This window comes from Microcebus murinus, chromosome 24, assembly GCF_040939455.1.
Source record: "Microcebus murinus isolate Inina chromosome 24, M.murinus_Inina_mat1.0, whole genome shotgun sequence".
Classification (NCBI taxonomy): Eukaryota; Metazoa; Chordata; class Mammalia; order Primates; family Cheirogaleidae; genus Microcebus; species Microcebus murinus.
The window spans coordinates 880,133-896,269 of NC_134127.1; the positions used below are offsets into that span (position 1 = coordinate 880,133).

The 16,137-nt window shown below is 36.3% G+C and overlaps 1 protein-coding gene across 3 annotated transcripts in view; it reads left to right on the forward strand.

The window, feature by feature from the left end:
- The window catches only part of KAT6A (lysine acetyltransferase 6A), a 122,898-nt gene that overhangs the window by 70,308 nt on the left and 36,453 nt on the right, over nucleotides 1–16,137 (forward strand). For 2 of the 3 annotated variants that reach the window (XM_012777407.3, XM_012777406.3), the window contains 5 exons: nucleotides 2,762–2,877; nucleotides 3,442–3,523; nucleotides 5,794–5,929; nucleotides 7,228–7,547; nucleotides 9,761–9,879. In XM_012777407.3, the coding sequence (XP_012632861.2) occupies nucleotides 2,762–2,877; nucleotides 3,442–3,523; nucleotides 5,794–5,929; nucleotides 7,228–7,547; nucleotides 9,761–9,879 (773 nt within the window). The remainder of the gene's footprint in view (nucleotides 1–2,761; nucleotides 2,878–3,441; nucleotides 3,524–5,793; nucleotides 5,930–7,227; nucleotides 7,548–9,760; nucleotides 9,880–16,137) is intronic. The other variant, XM_012777409.2, reaches the window with a different exon arrangement.

Consider the following 16,137-nt stretch of genomic DNA (forward strand, 5'->3'; position numbering starts at 1 on the left):
CTTACCTGGCTGGCAAGTTGATGTTGCTGCCTGTTGACAAGAAGCTTCAGTTCTTTGCCATGTGGACCTCTCCACAGGGCTGCATGAGTGTCTGCTACATGGTAGCTGGCTTCTCTGAGCAAGTGTCCAAGAGAGAGCAAGGTGGAATCTGCAGTATCTTTTAAAACCTAGCCTTAGAAGTCACACTGTGTGGTTTAAACAGTATCCTATTGGTTATGCAGATCAATCCAATTCAGTGTAGGAGGGAGGATGTGACTATCAGGAAGCAAGAATGATCGGAGTGCAGCTTGGAGGTCAGCAGTCACAATAACCAAGGAAGAAAAGCACGGACATAGGCAAATTTATGAATGTTGATATTTTCTGAATTGAAAACTATCATCACAGGTGGGCGCGGTGGCTGTAATCCTAGCACTTTGGGAGGCCGAGGCAGGAGTTCGTTTGAGCCCAGGAGTTCGAGACCAACCTGAGCAAGAGCGAGACCCCGTCTCTACTATAAATACAAAGAAATTAATTGGACAACTAATATATATAGAGAAAAAATGAGCCGGGAATGGTGGCACATGCCTGTAGTCCCAGCTACTCGGGAGGCTGAGGCAGGAGGATTGCTTGAGCCTAGGAGTTTGAGGTTGCTGTGAGCTAGGCTGACGCCACGGCACTCACTCTAGCCTGGGCAACAAAGTGAGACTCTGTCTCAAAAAAAAAAACAAAACTATCATCACATTTTTTCTATGAGGAAAAAAATAAAAAAGCAAACTAACATACCCAAAATAAAAAGAGCAAGAATAATTTAGGAAAAATAATTACATTAAATATGGCAAAGGGCCAAAGGCTATAAAAGTATAAAAAGAACATGTTTTCATTTCTAAGCATAAAGTCCAAAGAGCAGAGTCTATGAACAGGAAATTTATATGAGAGAAAATAAATAGTAGAGCATATAAAAAACATTTTACCCCAGTAATAATAGGAATACACTCCAAAGCAGCAGTGAAATATCATTTTGCAGCTTTTATAATCATCAAAATTGAAAGTTAACAGAGCCCAAACCTAGAGCTGATGAAATTGTGGTAAAACATTTCTTTTTGCTGGTAGCACTAGATATTGTATCACAGTTTTTGGAAAATGTTTTGGCAGTGCATATCAACCTGTCAAGCTATAAAAAATGTTTAATTCATTTCACTTGCCAATCCCACTTTCAGGAATTTATTCTAAAGAATTAATTTTGGGGCCAGACATGGTGGCTCACGCCTATAATCCTAGCACTCTGAGAGGCCGAGGCGGGCAGATCGCTCTCAAAGTCAGGAGTTTGAAACCAGCCCAAGCAAGAGCAAGACCCCGTCTCTACTAAAAATAGAAATTAATTGGCCAACTAAAAATGTATAGAAAAAAATAGCTGGGCATGGTGGTGCATGTCTGTAGTCCCAGCTACTTGGGAGGCTGAGGCAGAAAGATCGCTTGAGGCCCGGAGTTTGAGGTTGCTGTGAACTAGGCTGATGCCACAGCACTGTAGCCTGGGCAACAGAGTGAGACTCTGTCTCAGGGAAAAAAAAAATTAATTTAAAAGAAGGAAATAATCTATAAATGAAATAATTCACTTTAGTGTTATCTAACTTACGAGTAATAGTCTAAATATTTAACAGTAGGGAAATGGTCACATAGGTTATAGTGTCTCGAATCAGTGGAAATAATCAATTTAAGGAATATAAACATAAAGTTTACTTAAATAAAATAAATGTAGCAAAGCAAAAATTGTATATATGCTGTGATTAAAACCATGCAAGGGCTATCAGCTAGTCTAAAAAAGAAAAGTAGAACATGAAATTGTCTTATTATTCTAGAATGATGGGATTATAGATGAAATTTTCATAACCTCTTCCATTTTCCTTCAGTGCTAATGATGGTTTGATGATAAACTTACAGTCTTATAAAAGAGAATTCTTTTGGAACAGAAAAGAGAGAAGAAAAGACAATTTAACCAGTCCTTTTTCACATCAAATAAAAATAAACATAGCCAATGTTTGGAGAAGGAGGACAAATCTTTTCAGCGTTGAGTGCAAATTGGCTACCATAAATTTTTGAGAATCAAACTGATATTAACTTTGGAAGAAGAAGCATTTTTTCTGTTGTTGTTAATTGTGAACACAGTAAAAATACTACTTTTGGTTTTAGTTTTAGCTTGAGTGCCTTAAATCAAGACCATATAACTCACTTTAAATGATGAGATTTTTATTATATATAGTAGGCTCCCCCTTATCTGAGGGGAATATGTTCCAAGACCTTCAGCAGATACCTCAGATACAGGGGCACTACTATATTTCAAATTATAAAAGTAACACATTATCGTTTAAAAATGAGAGCACAAAACGATATAAAGTGAAATGTAAAATCCTCTCTTTTAAAATGTTTATAAGTCCATTTTCTAAAAACTTTTTGTGTGTTCTTCCAGAAATGGCCTGGGCATGTTATATATTCACGTACATAGCAGCCTGTGCGTGAACATAATGCTTTGATGCAGGCCTAATAAAAGTTTAAAGTCTGTCAGGTTTTTAATAATCAAATTGGGGATGTGTGTTCTAAATCCTATTTAATAGTCATAAAACTGAATTGGGGCACTAAGTCCTGATGAGACATGAGTGACAGACATCCAGGAGCATCTTGGTTTTTTTGATATATATTTTGTATTTAGGATAATTGCCTTTTCCTACTTTGTTTCTTCACTATGGTAACAAAATGTTTCATTCATGAATTTTTCCCGTCTTATTAGGTCATCCATCCTGTTTAAAGTTTTCCCCCGAACTAACGGTTAGAGTGAAGGCCTTACGGTGGCAGTGCATTGAGTGTAAAACGTGCAGCTCCTGTCGAGATCAAGGCAAAAATGCAGTGAGTATCTTTGCCTTCCAGCGTGAGTCTTTCATTTAGAAGAAGAACGTACAGGTGGCATTTCTATCTAAGCATGACTGGTTATTTTTCAGTCACTTGGTCCAAGAGAATTTATAATAGTAGCTTCTTCAAATTATATGTAATTAGCTTAGAGTACTTGCTTATTTAGACTTTGATTATCTCTAGATAATTTAAAGTACCTTAATGATATATCTGCAGAGATACTATGCTACATTAAGGAAATACTCCTGAAATTTCTTTGAGCAATATGGAGGCATTCATTTAGAATGGTCATTTGGTATTACAAATTGTCCCTTTCTTTTTTGAAAACATACCAAGCTTAGCTTATTTCTGGTTATTGGATTTACTTGAAAGTAGTGCAATTGTAGTTCTTTATGAAAGATTGGATGAAGCACAAGTTTTTGCTAAGTTGTACTATCCGTATACATAGTTAATACAAATGAAAGAAACTTAGATTTATGGTAACTCATATCTTTTTTGAGATTTGAAAGTTCCTAAGTTTTATGAGGTTATAATCCTGACATATTTCTGCTTTTTTTTAAGGATAACATGCTCTTTTGTGATTCGTGTGACCGGGGTTTTCACATGGAATGTTGTGATCCACCACTTACCCGGATGCCAAAAGGTGAGAAATACTTTCTGAAATCAAACTGGGAATATATAGCAATATGTTAGTGAAAATATATTTTATTTACTTTAAAATGAAAGAATAATTGATCTTTCTTTTTTGGGGTTGTATAAGTAGGAAGAGAGCTGTCACCTTAAAAGGTGGGGGTAGTCTTTCTTTTTAGGCATCCTAACATTCTTATATGGTATGGACTTATTATTTTCCTCTGTTTTCAAAATTTAGGCATCCATGAAGGGTGAGGTGGTTCATTTATAAATATTTGCCCATCTCTAGCTATAGGATAAAATGCTTGCCTTATGTAATATCTCGAAATATCGCTTTCTTTAAAGGGGGAAATGAAATTGTATTAGGTCACATTGATTATATCACTGCTTAGCACTTTTGAGGGACCTAGAACTGTAGAAATATGTTTATTCAGAACTTTAACAAAATTTTATAATATAAGTTTTGAACAAATAAGTATCCAATCATAAGGGTACAGCTTAATTTTATTCTGTTCTTTTGACTCTTGTGCATTGAAAGGTATTTAGTTGAGTTATAATTGCCTTTTGGTTAGATTTCCATGGAATACCCATCTTATTGCATACTGATAGTTTCTTTTTTAAAAAGTTGAGTTAGTCACTCCTGTTTTGTCCTATCATAAATTCCATTTCAACTCTGATTTTGTGATTATAGGTTTTTTAAGTAAAATGCCTATTGGATATTTGATAATGTCTGTTTGGAGAAAGTTTTCCTGTTGATGGAAAAGGATTCAGCCATAGGTTGTAGCCAAGTTATCCACTTTAGGATTTTACTAGAATTACTGTTATGCCATTTATTGATTATTACCTTTTGAAAAGTCTTAAATTTATATGTAGTAGAAGAATAAATAACCACCTTTCCCTATTTTTTCCATTTATTTCAAGTCTGGACAAGAGGCCTTCTGAGAATCCTTCAAGATAAGAAAGATTTTCTTAGGATTGCTTTCCTGTGTATTTAACTTCTACAAAAGAGATTTTATAGCAGCTTATAGCAGGAAACATTTTATTTTGCGATTATTTCAGACTTATAGAAAAATGGCAAAAATAGTGCAGAGAACTCTCATTATGTCTTTTCACCCTGCTTCCCTAATGGTGTCATCTTACAAAAACCATTGTGCCATTACCAGGAAATTCATGTTGATATGATATGATTAACTAACTATAGACCTTACTTGAATTTCTGGTCCAGGATCCAGTCCGAGATCTCACATTACATTTAGTTGTCATATTTCCTTAGTCTCCTCCAGTCTGTTATAATTCCTCAACCTTTGTCTTTCTTTGTCTTTTCACTTTAGAAGAGTGCCCGTTAATATTTTGTAGAAAGCTCTTTGAATTGGGTTTGTTTGTTGGCTTTCTCATAATTAGATTGACATTATGAATTTTGGCAAGAATACCACAGAAGTGCTATTGTGCCCTTCTCAGGGCATCATAACAGGTATATAATAGTGTTGTATCTTATTACTAGTAATGTTAACTTTGATCTCTTGATTACAGTTAAGAAACCTGACAGCCACCTTAAAGTTACTCTTTTTCCCCCTTGACCAGTAACTTTACCATCTGTTAATGATTCTTGCCTGCACCAATTATTAAATGTTTTTGCATAGTTTGTATACTTTCATTATTCTTTGTACATTTATTAATTGGAATTCTGCTATGAGGAAGAGCTGTTTGTTTCTCCTATTTAATCATTGAATTACCTATATCATTATGAACATTCTATAATTTATAATCTATTGCTGTGATTGTTTTTTTTTTTTGCCCAAATTGTGCTAGGTTTGGCTATTGGGAGCTCCTTCAAGACCTGTGTCCTTTTGACATGCCTCTAATCATTTTTTGAGCACGTCTTTATTTTCTGCCGCTACAAGATGTTTCAGGTCATCCTTTGTTTTCTCTTCCCTCACCTGGTTTCCCTCACCTGGTTTCTGTGGAAACCTGGCTTTTTTTTTTTTTTGAAGGTGGTAATTACACAGCCATATCTGGGTGCTGGGTGTAGCTCAGGGGTTTCTAACTGGGCATCAGTGGACTTCATCCATGCACGGGCTTCAAGGTGCATGTGAATCCCTTCCAATTATCTGTAAAATTTTGTGTGTGTGTGTTTTCATGTTTATGAGGAGGAAGGTTTTTTATCAGGTTTTCAAATGACAGTTCTTTATCTGAAAGAGGTTAAGATCCTGACTTAGCCTATCCAAAATCTTTCGGTGTATTTATGTCTATCATACTTTTATGTGGAATTTTATTTTTTTATAGGCATGTGGATATGTCAAATATGTCGACCTAGGAAAAAAGGACGAAAACTTCTACAAAAGAAGGCAGCACAGATAAAACGGCGCTATGCTAATCCAATAGGACGTCCAAAAAACAGGTTAAAGAAACAAAACACGGTGTAAGTTGTACTTGTGGCAAGGTGAGGGGAGAAAAGGATAGGGTCTTCTCTATAGAGTAGGGTTCATTTGTTTTCTTTATGAAAAAAAATATTTTCCATTGTTGTAACTGGCACTTTCTTAATAATAATAAGGGCTAACACTTATTGCACCCTTAATAAAGTGCCAGGAACTGTTCTAAGTGCTTTACATGCATTAAATTGTTTAATTCTCCCAACAATCCAATGAAGTGTAGGTACTATTGTTACTTCTGTTTTTCAAAGGAGGAAGGAAACTAAGGCATAGAGAGATTAAATTTCACGAGGTTATGTAGTAAGTTTTAAAATACGGTTAAAATCTATGTAGTCTGGCACCAAAGTCTGACTCCTAACCATTATATCGCTTCTTTTATATTAAAAACAGGAAAAAAATTTTCTGTTACCATAGCATTTCAGAGGTTCTGAGATGTTTATGTCTGTTAGGTATACAAACCACTGGGTTGGTTCTTCCTCTTGAGATGATAGCTAAGTCCCATTTTTGTGTTCTCTTAACGTAAAATAATTTGCAGAAATCAGAAATTATGGACTAGGAAACTGGGCTTTGTCTGCAGGAGGTAGGGCAAGATTCAGTAGCTAATTCTGTCTTTTTTTCAATATCATTATAGTAATTCACCTTTGATAATAGGTAAAATATATTCAGGCTTTTCAACCTCTTCTCACCCACCTTTTTTATACTTAAGACTATCTTGTAGGTTATATAACTGAAATGAAAGAGCCATTAGCAGCCTGAAATATGCAGAGCTAGTATATTGTAGTCTATATTTTCAATATTAAATCAAGCTGTAATTTTCCTATAAAAGGATCTTTTGATTCCTGGCTTTCAGAGATTAACCCATCCTTGTGTTTAGAGGTTAAAGTATAACTCTGAGTTGGTACAGAGATCACAGTATTATAACTTATACCTCGAAGGGCCTTAGTTGTTCTCTGGTGCAGCTCTCATTTTACAGATGAAAAGGCTGATGTTTAGAGAAAATGTGATTTGTTCAAGAGGTACAGCTAGTAAGTGGTAGAATTATGACTTGAGCTTGTCTTCTGACCCCTGGTTCACTGTAAATAACTAGGCTTCCCGGAAATATATATATCTAATAACAATATTACTTCTCATTCATATAGTACTGTTTATAGTTTACAGAACATTCTTAACAATATAGTTTTTTTTTTGTAAATCTATAGGCTGTTTACTAATTATATGTTACATATTAACATAACCTTATAAAGATTTCTTTTTAATAGTTACCTTTTTTCCCTGTTTAATTCTTCAGATCAAAAGGTCCCTTCAGCAAAGTTCGAACTGGCCCTGGAAGGGGTCGCAAACGTAAAATCACTCTCTCCAGCCAGTCGGCATCATCGTCATCAGAAGAAGGATATTTAGAGCGAATAGATGGCTTGGACTTCTGCAGAGATAGCAGTGTCCCCTTGAAATTCAACAAGAAAACCAAAGGGCTCATTGATGGCCTTACCAAATTCTTCACCCCTTCCCCTGATGGGCGGAAACCTCGAGGGGAAGTGGTGGACTACTCTGAGCAATACAGAATCAGGAAAAAGGGCAACAGAAAATCAAGCACTTCAGATTGGCCCACAGGTAAAAATTTGAAACAAACTTGGAAACAGAAAGTATTCCATAAGTTATTCCGTAAGTTATTTTGGAATAACACTGATTATCTAGAATAGATATATTTTATTATAAAAATTGATTATGAAATATAAGAACATATTAAAAATACACATTTAGGTGATACTAACATAATAACTGTGTCAGGAATTTAGATGAAATTGCAGAATGGATCAGTAGGAGCTCTTGGGCAAAAGGAAGTTGCATTTTTGGTAGAACTACAAAGAATATACCTATAGAAATTTGAGATATAACCTTGAATCAGGATAATTTTACATTTCATAAATTTCTAAGTAAATCATGTGATGAGTATCATGATGCTTGTTTTATTCCCAGAAAGAAATTGAAAAGAGTAGAGGTGAGTAAAATGCTATTGTTCTAAATTAAACATAAAGACCAAAATATATGCAAATGTGATAAGGTCGTTGATTTTTCTATTTCAAATCTTGGCAGATATAGTTTTAAGTTTTCATGGATTATACTTAAAAAAGAGAACCACAGCCCCAGACTATTTGTTTATGTATCACCCTGAGTTCCCTAGTTTTCAAATGGTCTGTTACAGGAGAGAAAGTCCTCCTCATTGTCAGATTCCCTTTTTATGCTCTATTGATTGACTTTTTAGCAGGGGCAACCAGCTAATTACTCTTTAAGCATTTAAGACTTTTCATGTCTTCATCAGCCATGTAGACCTTAAACTCCAGTCTGAGAGTGTTTATCTAAGAAACATTCTAAGAAAATACACAATCCATTTAGATTGGACTTGGAAAGAATCTTAAAGCAAACCCTAATGAAAGACATTTTTGAATTAACCATTTGCAGTGGAGATGGTTTATTAGAAGAGTCTACTAGAAAGTTTTAGAAATAGAAATAGAGCAAATGTATAAAGTATATGGAGAAGAGAACCAATATGGAGCTTTAGGCATTGGCCTCTAAGCTCTGTCATCTTCTGTAAAGTTTAAGGAACAATTTTGCATCTTCTGATGCAGGGCTGTCTAGCGCTGTATTAGATCTGTGCCTGCATCCATCTGTGTCGTGCACTAGGGGGCGTTAAAGTCACTTACTACCTTTAGATTGTACTTTTTTTTTCAGTTTGACAATGTTGTTACCAGTGAGCCCTTGTCCTTTTTCTTCTTGTATTAAATGTGTAACAGCCTGTATGTGCAGTTGATTTGAAAAGAACTGTCGCCTACTGGTCTTTTTATCTGTACTCATACAAAGAGGAAATGAGGCCACAGCATTGTCGTCCTCAAATACAAAGAATAATGATCTGCATAATTTTCAAATATTCCCTTCACTAGTTTTTTTTTCTGAGTTGAGGAAGATCCATCATTTAGTGGATAATTATCATTAATTTCTCATACTTAACCAGAGGATCTGTGATCCTCATCTGTTGTAATTCTCAGGTTTGTGGAGTTTGTGCTTTAAAAGGGCACCCAGGTCGGTGTGGTGGCTCACGCTTGTAATCCTAGCACTTTGGGAGATGGAGGCAGGAGGATTGCTCGAGCTCAGGAGTTCAAGACCAGCCTGGGCAAGATAATGAGACCCCTGTCTTTACAAAAGATGGAAAAAATTAGCCGGGTGTGTTGGCACACACCTGTAGTCCAGCTGCTTGGGAGCATGAGGTAGGAAGATCACTTGAGCCTAGGAGTTTGAGGCTGCAGTGAGCTATGATTGCACCACTGCATTCCAGCTTGGGCAACAGAGGGGAGACCTTGTCTCAAGAAAATAAAAATAAATAAAAGGGCACCCAGAATGTGATGGGAGTTAGTACTTCCTAACATAAGGTAGCTACTTCAAAGATTATCTTTTTAAACCTTGATGTGTTTAAACTCATACTAAAAGTGTCATACTATTTCAAAATAAATTTATACCCTTTATACCCTTCTCCTATTCTGCCTTTGTGTCTATTAAAATATTTCTTTTAATGAAGTTTACATTTAGTTATGCGATATTTTTAGGAAACTTTAAGACAGTTCAGGATTTTTACTATAAGGCAGTTATATAAATATTCTTTATTGAATAGTATCCATGTAGGAGTCAATTTAGTGCTATCCTCTTCTCTGTTTATAAATAATATTAAGGTCTTTAAATGGAAATAAAGACTTCTGAAATTTTTTCTAGTCCATGTATTAAACTGAGGATAGTACAGATAACATGTGAGTGAGCCTTTTCTTTATATGCAGACAATCAGGATGGCTGGGATGGCAAACAAGAAAGTGAGGAGCGGCTCTTTGGGAGCCAGGAAATCATGACTGAAAAAGATATGGAATTATTTCGTGATATCCAAGAACAAGCACTGCAGGTAAAGTTGGATATTCGGGTTGGGCAATTAAGCAACTTATTTCTGGATGAGAAACAGGATGACATTGTAGGTAAAGCAGCAACTTGTCTATCTAATCTAGAATATTTGTGGTTAGTGTGTATATAGTTTTGCTGGTTATAATATTTTCAAACCCAAGATAACTGTTTTGGTTTTGCAGATAAGCACATTGCATTGATTACCAGTATTAAACGAGCTTGGAGTATTTATTTTCTGTCTTATTTTATGAAGAAGAGTTTGGTATTTGACCAAAAAACCAAGCTTCTCAAGAGTGATGAAGCACCCATTCATTAATTGAAGGCATACTTGTTAAATACTTCTGCTTTGATCCTTTGTGACACATGGCAAGATATAAATGTATAGACAAAATATAAATGTATAGAATCTGCATAAGTGCCAGATGCCAACATGAATGACAGAATTCTTTCCCTTAAATGTAGTTTAGGAGAGATGTGTAAATAAATAATATTAATTTGAAAAGTTCAATTATAAAATACATTGTGTTTTGGAAGAGTAGGGAAGCAGGCATCTACCTCTGCCTGGGACGTCACAGGAGGATTCATTGAGGAGTCTTAAAGGACATGTAGAAGTTTATCAGGCTGATGGGGTAGGGTCCTGTATCATCCAGAGAAATAGAGTGAAGATGGAACAGACTTGGATGAGAAAGTATGCTCAATTGTGGGAATTAAAATGACTTAGGATAAAGAACACAGGGTGTAGAGAATGGCAAGCCATGAGGTTAGAAAAGTCTGTAGGGTCTAGATCATAAAGGCTCTTTGCAACCAACCAGTTTATCATGTAAGCCAAGTTGAGTTCTCAATCTCTTATCTTGAAAGAAAGAATTTATAAGGTTAATATTGGAGATTCTAGTTGTGTAGGTAAAACTCTTTGGATTAAGAGACACATTGGTGAATAGATTGTTTATGTCTGTTTAAGACAGTTTTGAAAATAAAATATATATATATATATTTTTTATATATATATATTTTTTTATTTTGGCATATTATGGGGGTACAGATTTTAAGGTTTCAATAAATGCCCATTTCCCCCCCTCCCCCCAAAAGTCTGAGTCTCCATCATGACCATCCCCCAGATGGTGCACATCTCACTCATTATGTATGTATATACCCGCCCCCCTCCCCCCTCCCACCTGCCCAATACCCTATTACTGTAGCACCTATGTGTCCGCTTAGGTGCTACTCAGTTAATACCAGTTTGCTGGAGAATATATCTGGTGCTTGTTTTTCCATTCTTGGGATACTTCACTTAGTAGTATGGGTTCCAGCTCTAACCAGGAAAATATAAGATGTGCTATATCACCATTGTTTCTTAGAGCTGAATAGTACTCCATGGTATACATATACCACATTTTATTAATCCATTCTTGGATTGATGGGCACTTGGGCCGTTTCCACAGCCTTGCAATTATGAATTGTGCTGCTATAAACATTCGAGTGCAGGTGTCTTTTTTGTAGAGTGTCACTGGATCATTTGGGTAGATGCCCAGCAATGGGATTGCTGGATCAAATGGTAGATTCACTTGTATCACTTTAAGGTATCTCCATATTGCTTTCCACAGAGGTTGAACTAGTTTGCAATAAAAAATATATTTATAAGTACTCAGCAAGAATTTACTCAGCTTTCCACCATATTATGATTTAATAAAATATTGGCTTTCAGTCAGATAGACCTGGGTTCAAATCTTGGTGTGTCAGTTACTACCTTCTATTTTAGGCAAGTTGCTTAATCTCCCAAGGCCTGTTTTCTTTCCTACTAATAAATAAAGTATTATAGATACTGTAGTAGAAATCTATATGAAGTTCATTGAGAACTCTAAGGGGGGCATAGTTATGTTCTTCCTGACTGGAAGAACTGGTGTTTTTCCTAAGTAAGTTGCAGACATAATGCTAATATCCCTTTACTCCTAATTATTTATGTGTATTTCCTAAAACAAAGATGTTCTCGTACATGACCATGATCTAATCATCAGATCAGGACTTTAACACATAAAGTGCTATTGTCTAATTTAGTTGTCATGTCTCTGTAGTTTCCTCCTAACCTGGAACAGTTCCTTAGGCTGGGCATGGTGGCTCACACTTGTAATCCAGTTACTTTGGGAGGCCAAGGAGGGAAGATTGCTTAAGGCCAGGAGTTCAAGATGAGTCTGAGCAAGAGTGAGACCCTGTCTCTACCAAAAAAAAATATATTAAAATTTAGTTGTCATGGTGGCATGTACCTGTAGTCCAAGCTGCTTGGGAGGTTGAGGCAGGAAGATTACTTGAGCCCAGGAGTTTGGAGCTTGTAGTGAGCCATGATCCCACCTCTGCATTCTAGCCTGGGCAACAGAGGAAGACCCTGTCTTAAGAAAAAAAAAAAAAAAAAGAACGGTTCCTTAGTCTTTATCTTTCATGACCATGACAGTTTTTATTCCATAGAATGTCCATCACTTGAGCTTGTTTTATTTTTCATCCTGATTAGAAAGTACCACAGAGGTGATATGTCCTCCTCAGTACATCATACCAGAAGGCATGCAGTATCTATTTGTTTCATTACAGGTGATGCTAACTTTGATTACTTGGTTAAGGTGATGCTCTGCCTTGTTTCTTCTCTGTGTAAATGATTATTTTCTACCTATAATTAAGTATCTTGTGAGGACATACTTTGAGATAAATATGCAAATACCCTGTTTCTCATCAAACTTTTACCTACTAGGTGTAGCATTTAGAGAAGATTCTGAAATATTTACTTTTTTGGTCACCAAACATGATTTTCTAATTTTACTATTTCTTTTATATTTATTGATTGATACTCTAAGAAAGAACTATTTCTTCTTCACACTTATTTTTTTGATTGTTTAGACTCATAGATTCTTATTTTATGGGTTATAATCAGTTGCTATTAGTATTTATTTGGATGCTTAAATTGACTCAAATTTGGGCAGGAGGGAGCTTCTTTAAGCTGGCTCCTGTGTCCTTTCTGCATGTCTCCATCATTTTATTTACTTCTGGACACAGCCAGATATTCCAGGCTCTTGTTCTAGCCATAGATCCCTGGCTCCTTTTAGAGGAGAATGGGAGTAAATGCTAGTTCTATCGTTATACTTCCTTAGAAGGCCCGAATAGGTGTTATCCTTATTTTCTCTCTCTGTCATATTCCACAATCAGTTCAGCAGCAAATCCTAATAGTTCTGCCTGTAGAATATGTCTAGTTCTTACCTGCTTCTAAGCTATAGGCATCTTTGGCTTGGGCTATTGTGATAGAATCCTGACTACTCTCCTTACTTCTGCTTCTGCTCCCCTCCCCAGTCTCTACCCAGGGGCCAGAGTAATTATTTTCAAATTTAAGTTGCATCATGTCACTCCTTTGCACAGAAAATCTGTCTTTCAGTCTTGCTTGGAATTTTTAAAAACTCAGAGCCTTTATTCTCCCCTCCAAGGCTCCATGTGATCTTGTGTCGCCTCCTGTTTGGCTGCTCTAGTTTCACTCTTGCCCTTAGCACTCTGCGCCAGCCTCAGCCACCTCTTCCTTAGACACACTCAGCGCACCTGCCTGGAGCCTGCATTTACTGTGCCTCTGGGTTGCCCAGCACCAACAAAAGACAGATGATAAAAGAGTTAATGTTGGAATCCATCCACCCAGCAGCACATCATTTATTGAGTGACTATAGTGTTCCTAACTGCTAGTGTAGGGGCTATCAGGGAGACTTGGTTTCTATTCCCTCAGACCTTACAGTCTAGAAGCAAGCTTAACTCAAAAAAGCAAATCCAGCATTTGCTCATAGTGATTATCTTGAGTAGTTAAACTTTGTGTAGAACATTAAGTCAAGAATTATTGAAATGTTTACCAGGATTTTTTTCAAAAAAGGTCAGTCATTGATTTTTATTATTTTTTTAACACTATTGCAGGCAGTAGGTGAAGTAGGGATATAGTTCACCTAGTACTGTGTTCTATCATTGGCTATACAATGTGCACTTCCATAAAGAAGAGCTGCCTCTGAAAACTGGAAGCATGAAAAAATTAATAGTATAGATTTTTGTTCTAGAATTTTATTTCAACTATGATTGTATAAGCTTGAAGGAAATGATTTTTCCTAAAAGATCTATCAGCAGAAAGAAGCATTTGTATTCAACTCATTCCATTGAAACATAAATAGCCTTCTTGAAATATATAGGATGATTTTTACTTAAAATTTCACCAAGGAAAACATTATATTTTTATGCTAATTTTAATGCTTTCTGATTTTGAAGGATTCCTTTGGTTTTGTGTGGTTCTAAAAAAGTTACAGAGCATTTTTGAAATCTGTGTGTGCTATTAAAATATTTTGCTGCCTTGCATAAAGAGTTAGTTATTAAAATAGAGTAAACTAGGTTTACTTTTATTAAAATAGAGTAAACTAGGTTTACAGCTAACTTGCAAAACCCTCCAAAATCCAGCTCTATACTGGTAATGATAACTTTATTAACTCTATGAGGTAGGGATTCTTATCCTCTCTTTACATATGAGGAAATTGATACTTTTAGTTGAGTGACTTCCCCTAAGTTATATAACTAGTAATAGCAGAACTGGAATTAAAACTTAGGCCTATGTGACTTCAAATTCTGTGCCCTTAATCATAGTAACATCCAGCATTACCCTGTAAAAATGTTACGGAGGCAGCAAAATCATTAGGCATGTACTAGGTACAAACAGGTAAAGGTGCCTAGGAAGATAAACAGCAAACTGTGGTGCAGAGCACGCAGTAAGCATCCTTCATGGCTATGTTCGATGATACAGACTCTTCCATGTGGTCACAGATGTTCATGGTATGCTGTGGCAAGAATTTGTGTGATCACAAAGTGGTCACAAAAGAAGCAGGGCTAAAGATTGGTCACATTTAGGTAAACTGAGAGGATTAGGGCTTACCAGTTAGAGTATCAGCTTTAAGGCAGAAATGACTGCTTTACCATCTTCCTCCTTTATTCACTGGGGATACATTCTGAGATCCCCAGTGGACGTCTGAAATCATAGATAATACTGAACCCTATATATACTACACTATGTTTCTTCTTATCCATATATACCTGTGATACAGTTTAATTTATAAATTAGGCATAATAAGAGATTAACAACAATAACTAATAAGATAGAATAATTATAATAATATACCTTAATAAAAATTATGTGAATGTGGTCTCTGTCTGTCTCAGAATATCTTATTACACTGTATGTACCCCCTTCTTGTGATGATGTAAGATGGTAAAATTTGCACCGAGGCTAACCACGGGCAACTGAAACGATGGAAAGCAAAACCTCAGATAAGACTACTGTAAATATCTCCAACTGGAGGCAAAGACCATTTTCTGTTTACCTGTGTATTCCTAGAACCTGCCACTAAGATGCCAAGCAGAAGCTCACATTTATACAGTGCTTACTACATTAATGATATAGTACTTTAAGCACTTTGCAAGTGTCAACTCATTTAATCCCTCAACAAATCTATTAAGTATTAATAGCTCAACCAAGGTTCCATGGCAGAGATATTAATAGGATTTGAACTGTGCTGGTTATTTCTAGTATCTAGACTCTTAACTACTATCTTAATAAGTACTGTAAATTTGGGCTAAATTGTCAAATGAACGAACTCAAAGTACATCTAAGCAGCCTTTAACATGTGACTTATGTGAATAATTAATGGGTAAATGCCTTAGCACTGCGGTCCCCAACCCCTGGTCCGTGGCCTGTTAGGAACCAGGCTGCGCATCACCACCTGAGCTCTGCTCTCCTTCCCCCACACCCATCTATGGAAAATTGCCTTCCATGAAACTTAGGAACTGGGCCACATAGCAGGGGATGAGCATTGGCCGGCAAGTGAAAGAAGCTGCATCTGTTTTTACAGCCATTCCCCGGGGCTCACATCACTGCCTGAGCTCCGCCTTCCTCTCTCACAGCACCCGGTGAAAAAATTGTCTTCCATGAAATTGGTCCCTGGTGCCAGAAAGGTTGGGGACCACTGTTAATACAATAAATAGCCCCCATCCCCCATTCCTATTAATAATTTCACCAGTATCAAGGAGAAATCACTTCAACAACAGAAAATGTCATGTTGAAATCCCGGCATGCCAAAACTAATATCCTCATGCTAACTATCAAAACCCTCCAAAATCTAGCTCTATACTGGTAATTCAATTTATCTCTTGCCATTGCTCAACAAGTGTTCCACTTTATTTTATCTCACTATAGTTGGTCCTCAGTTTGCACGGT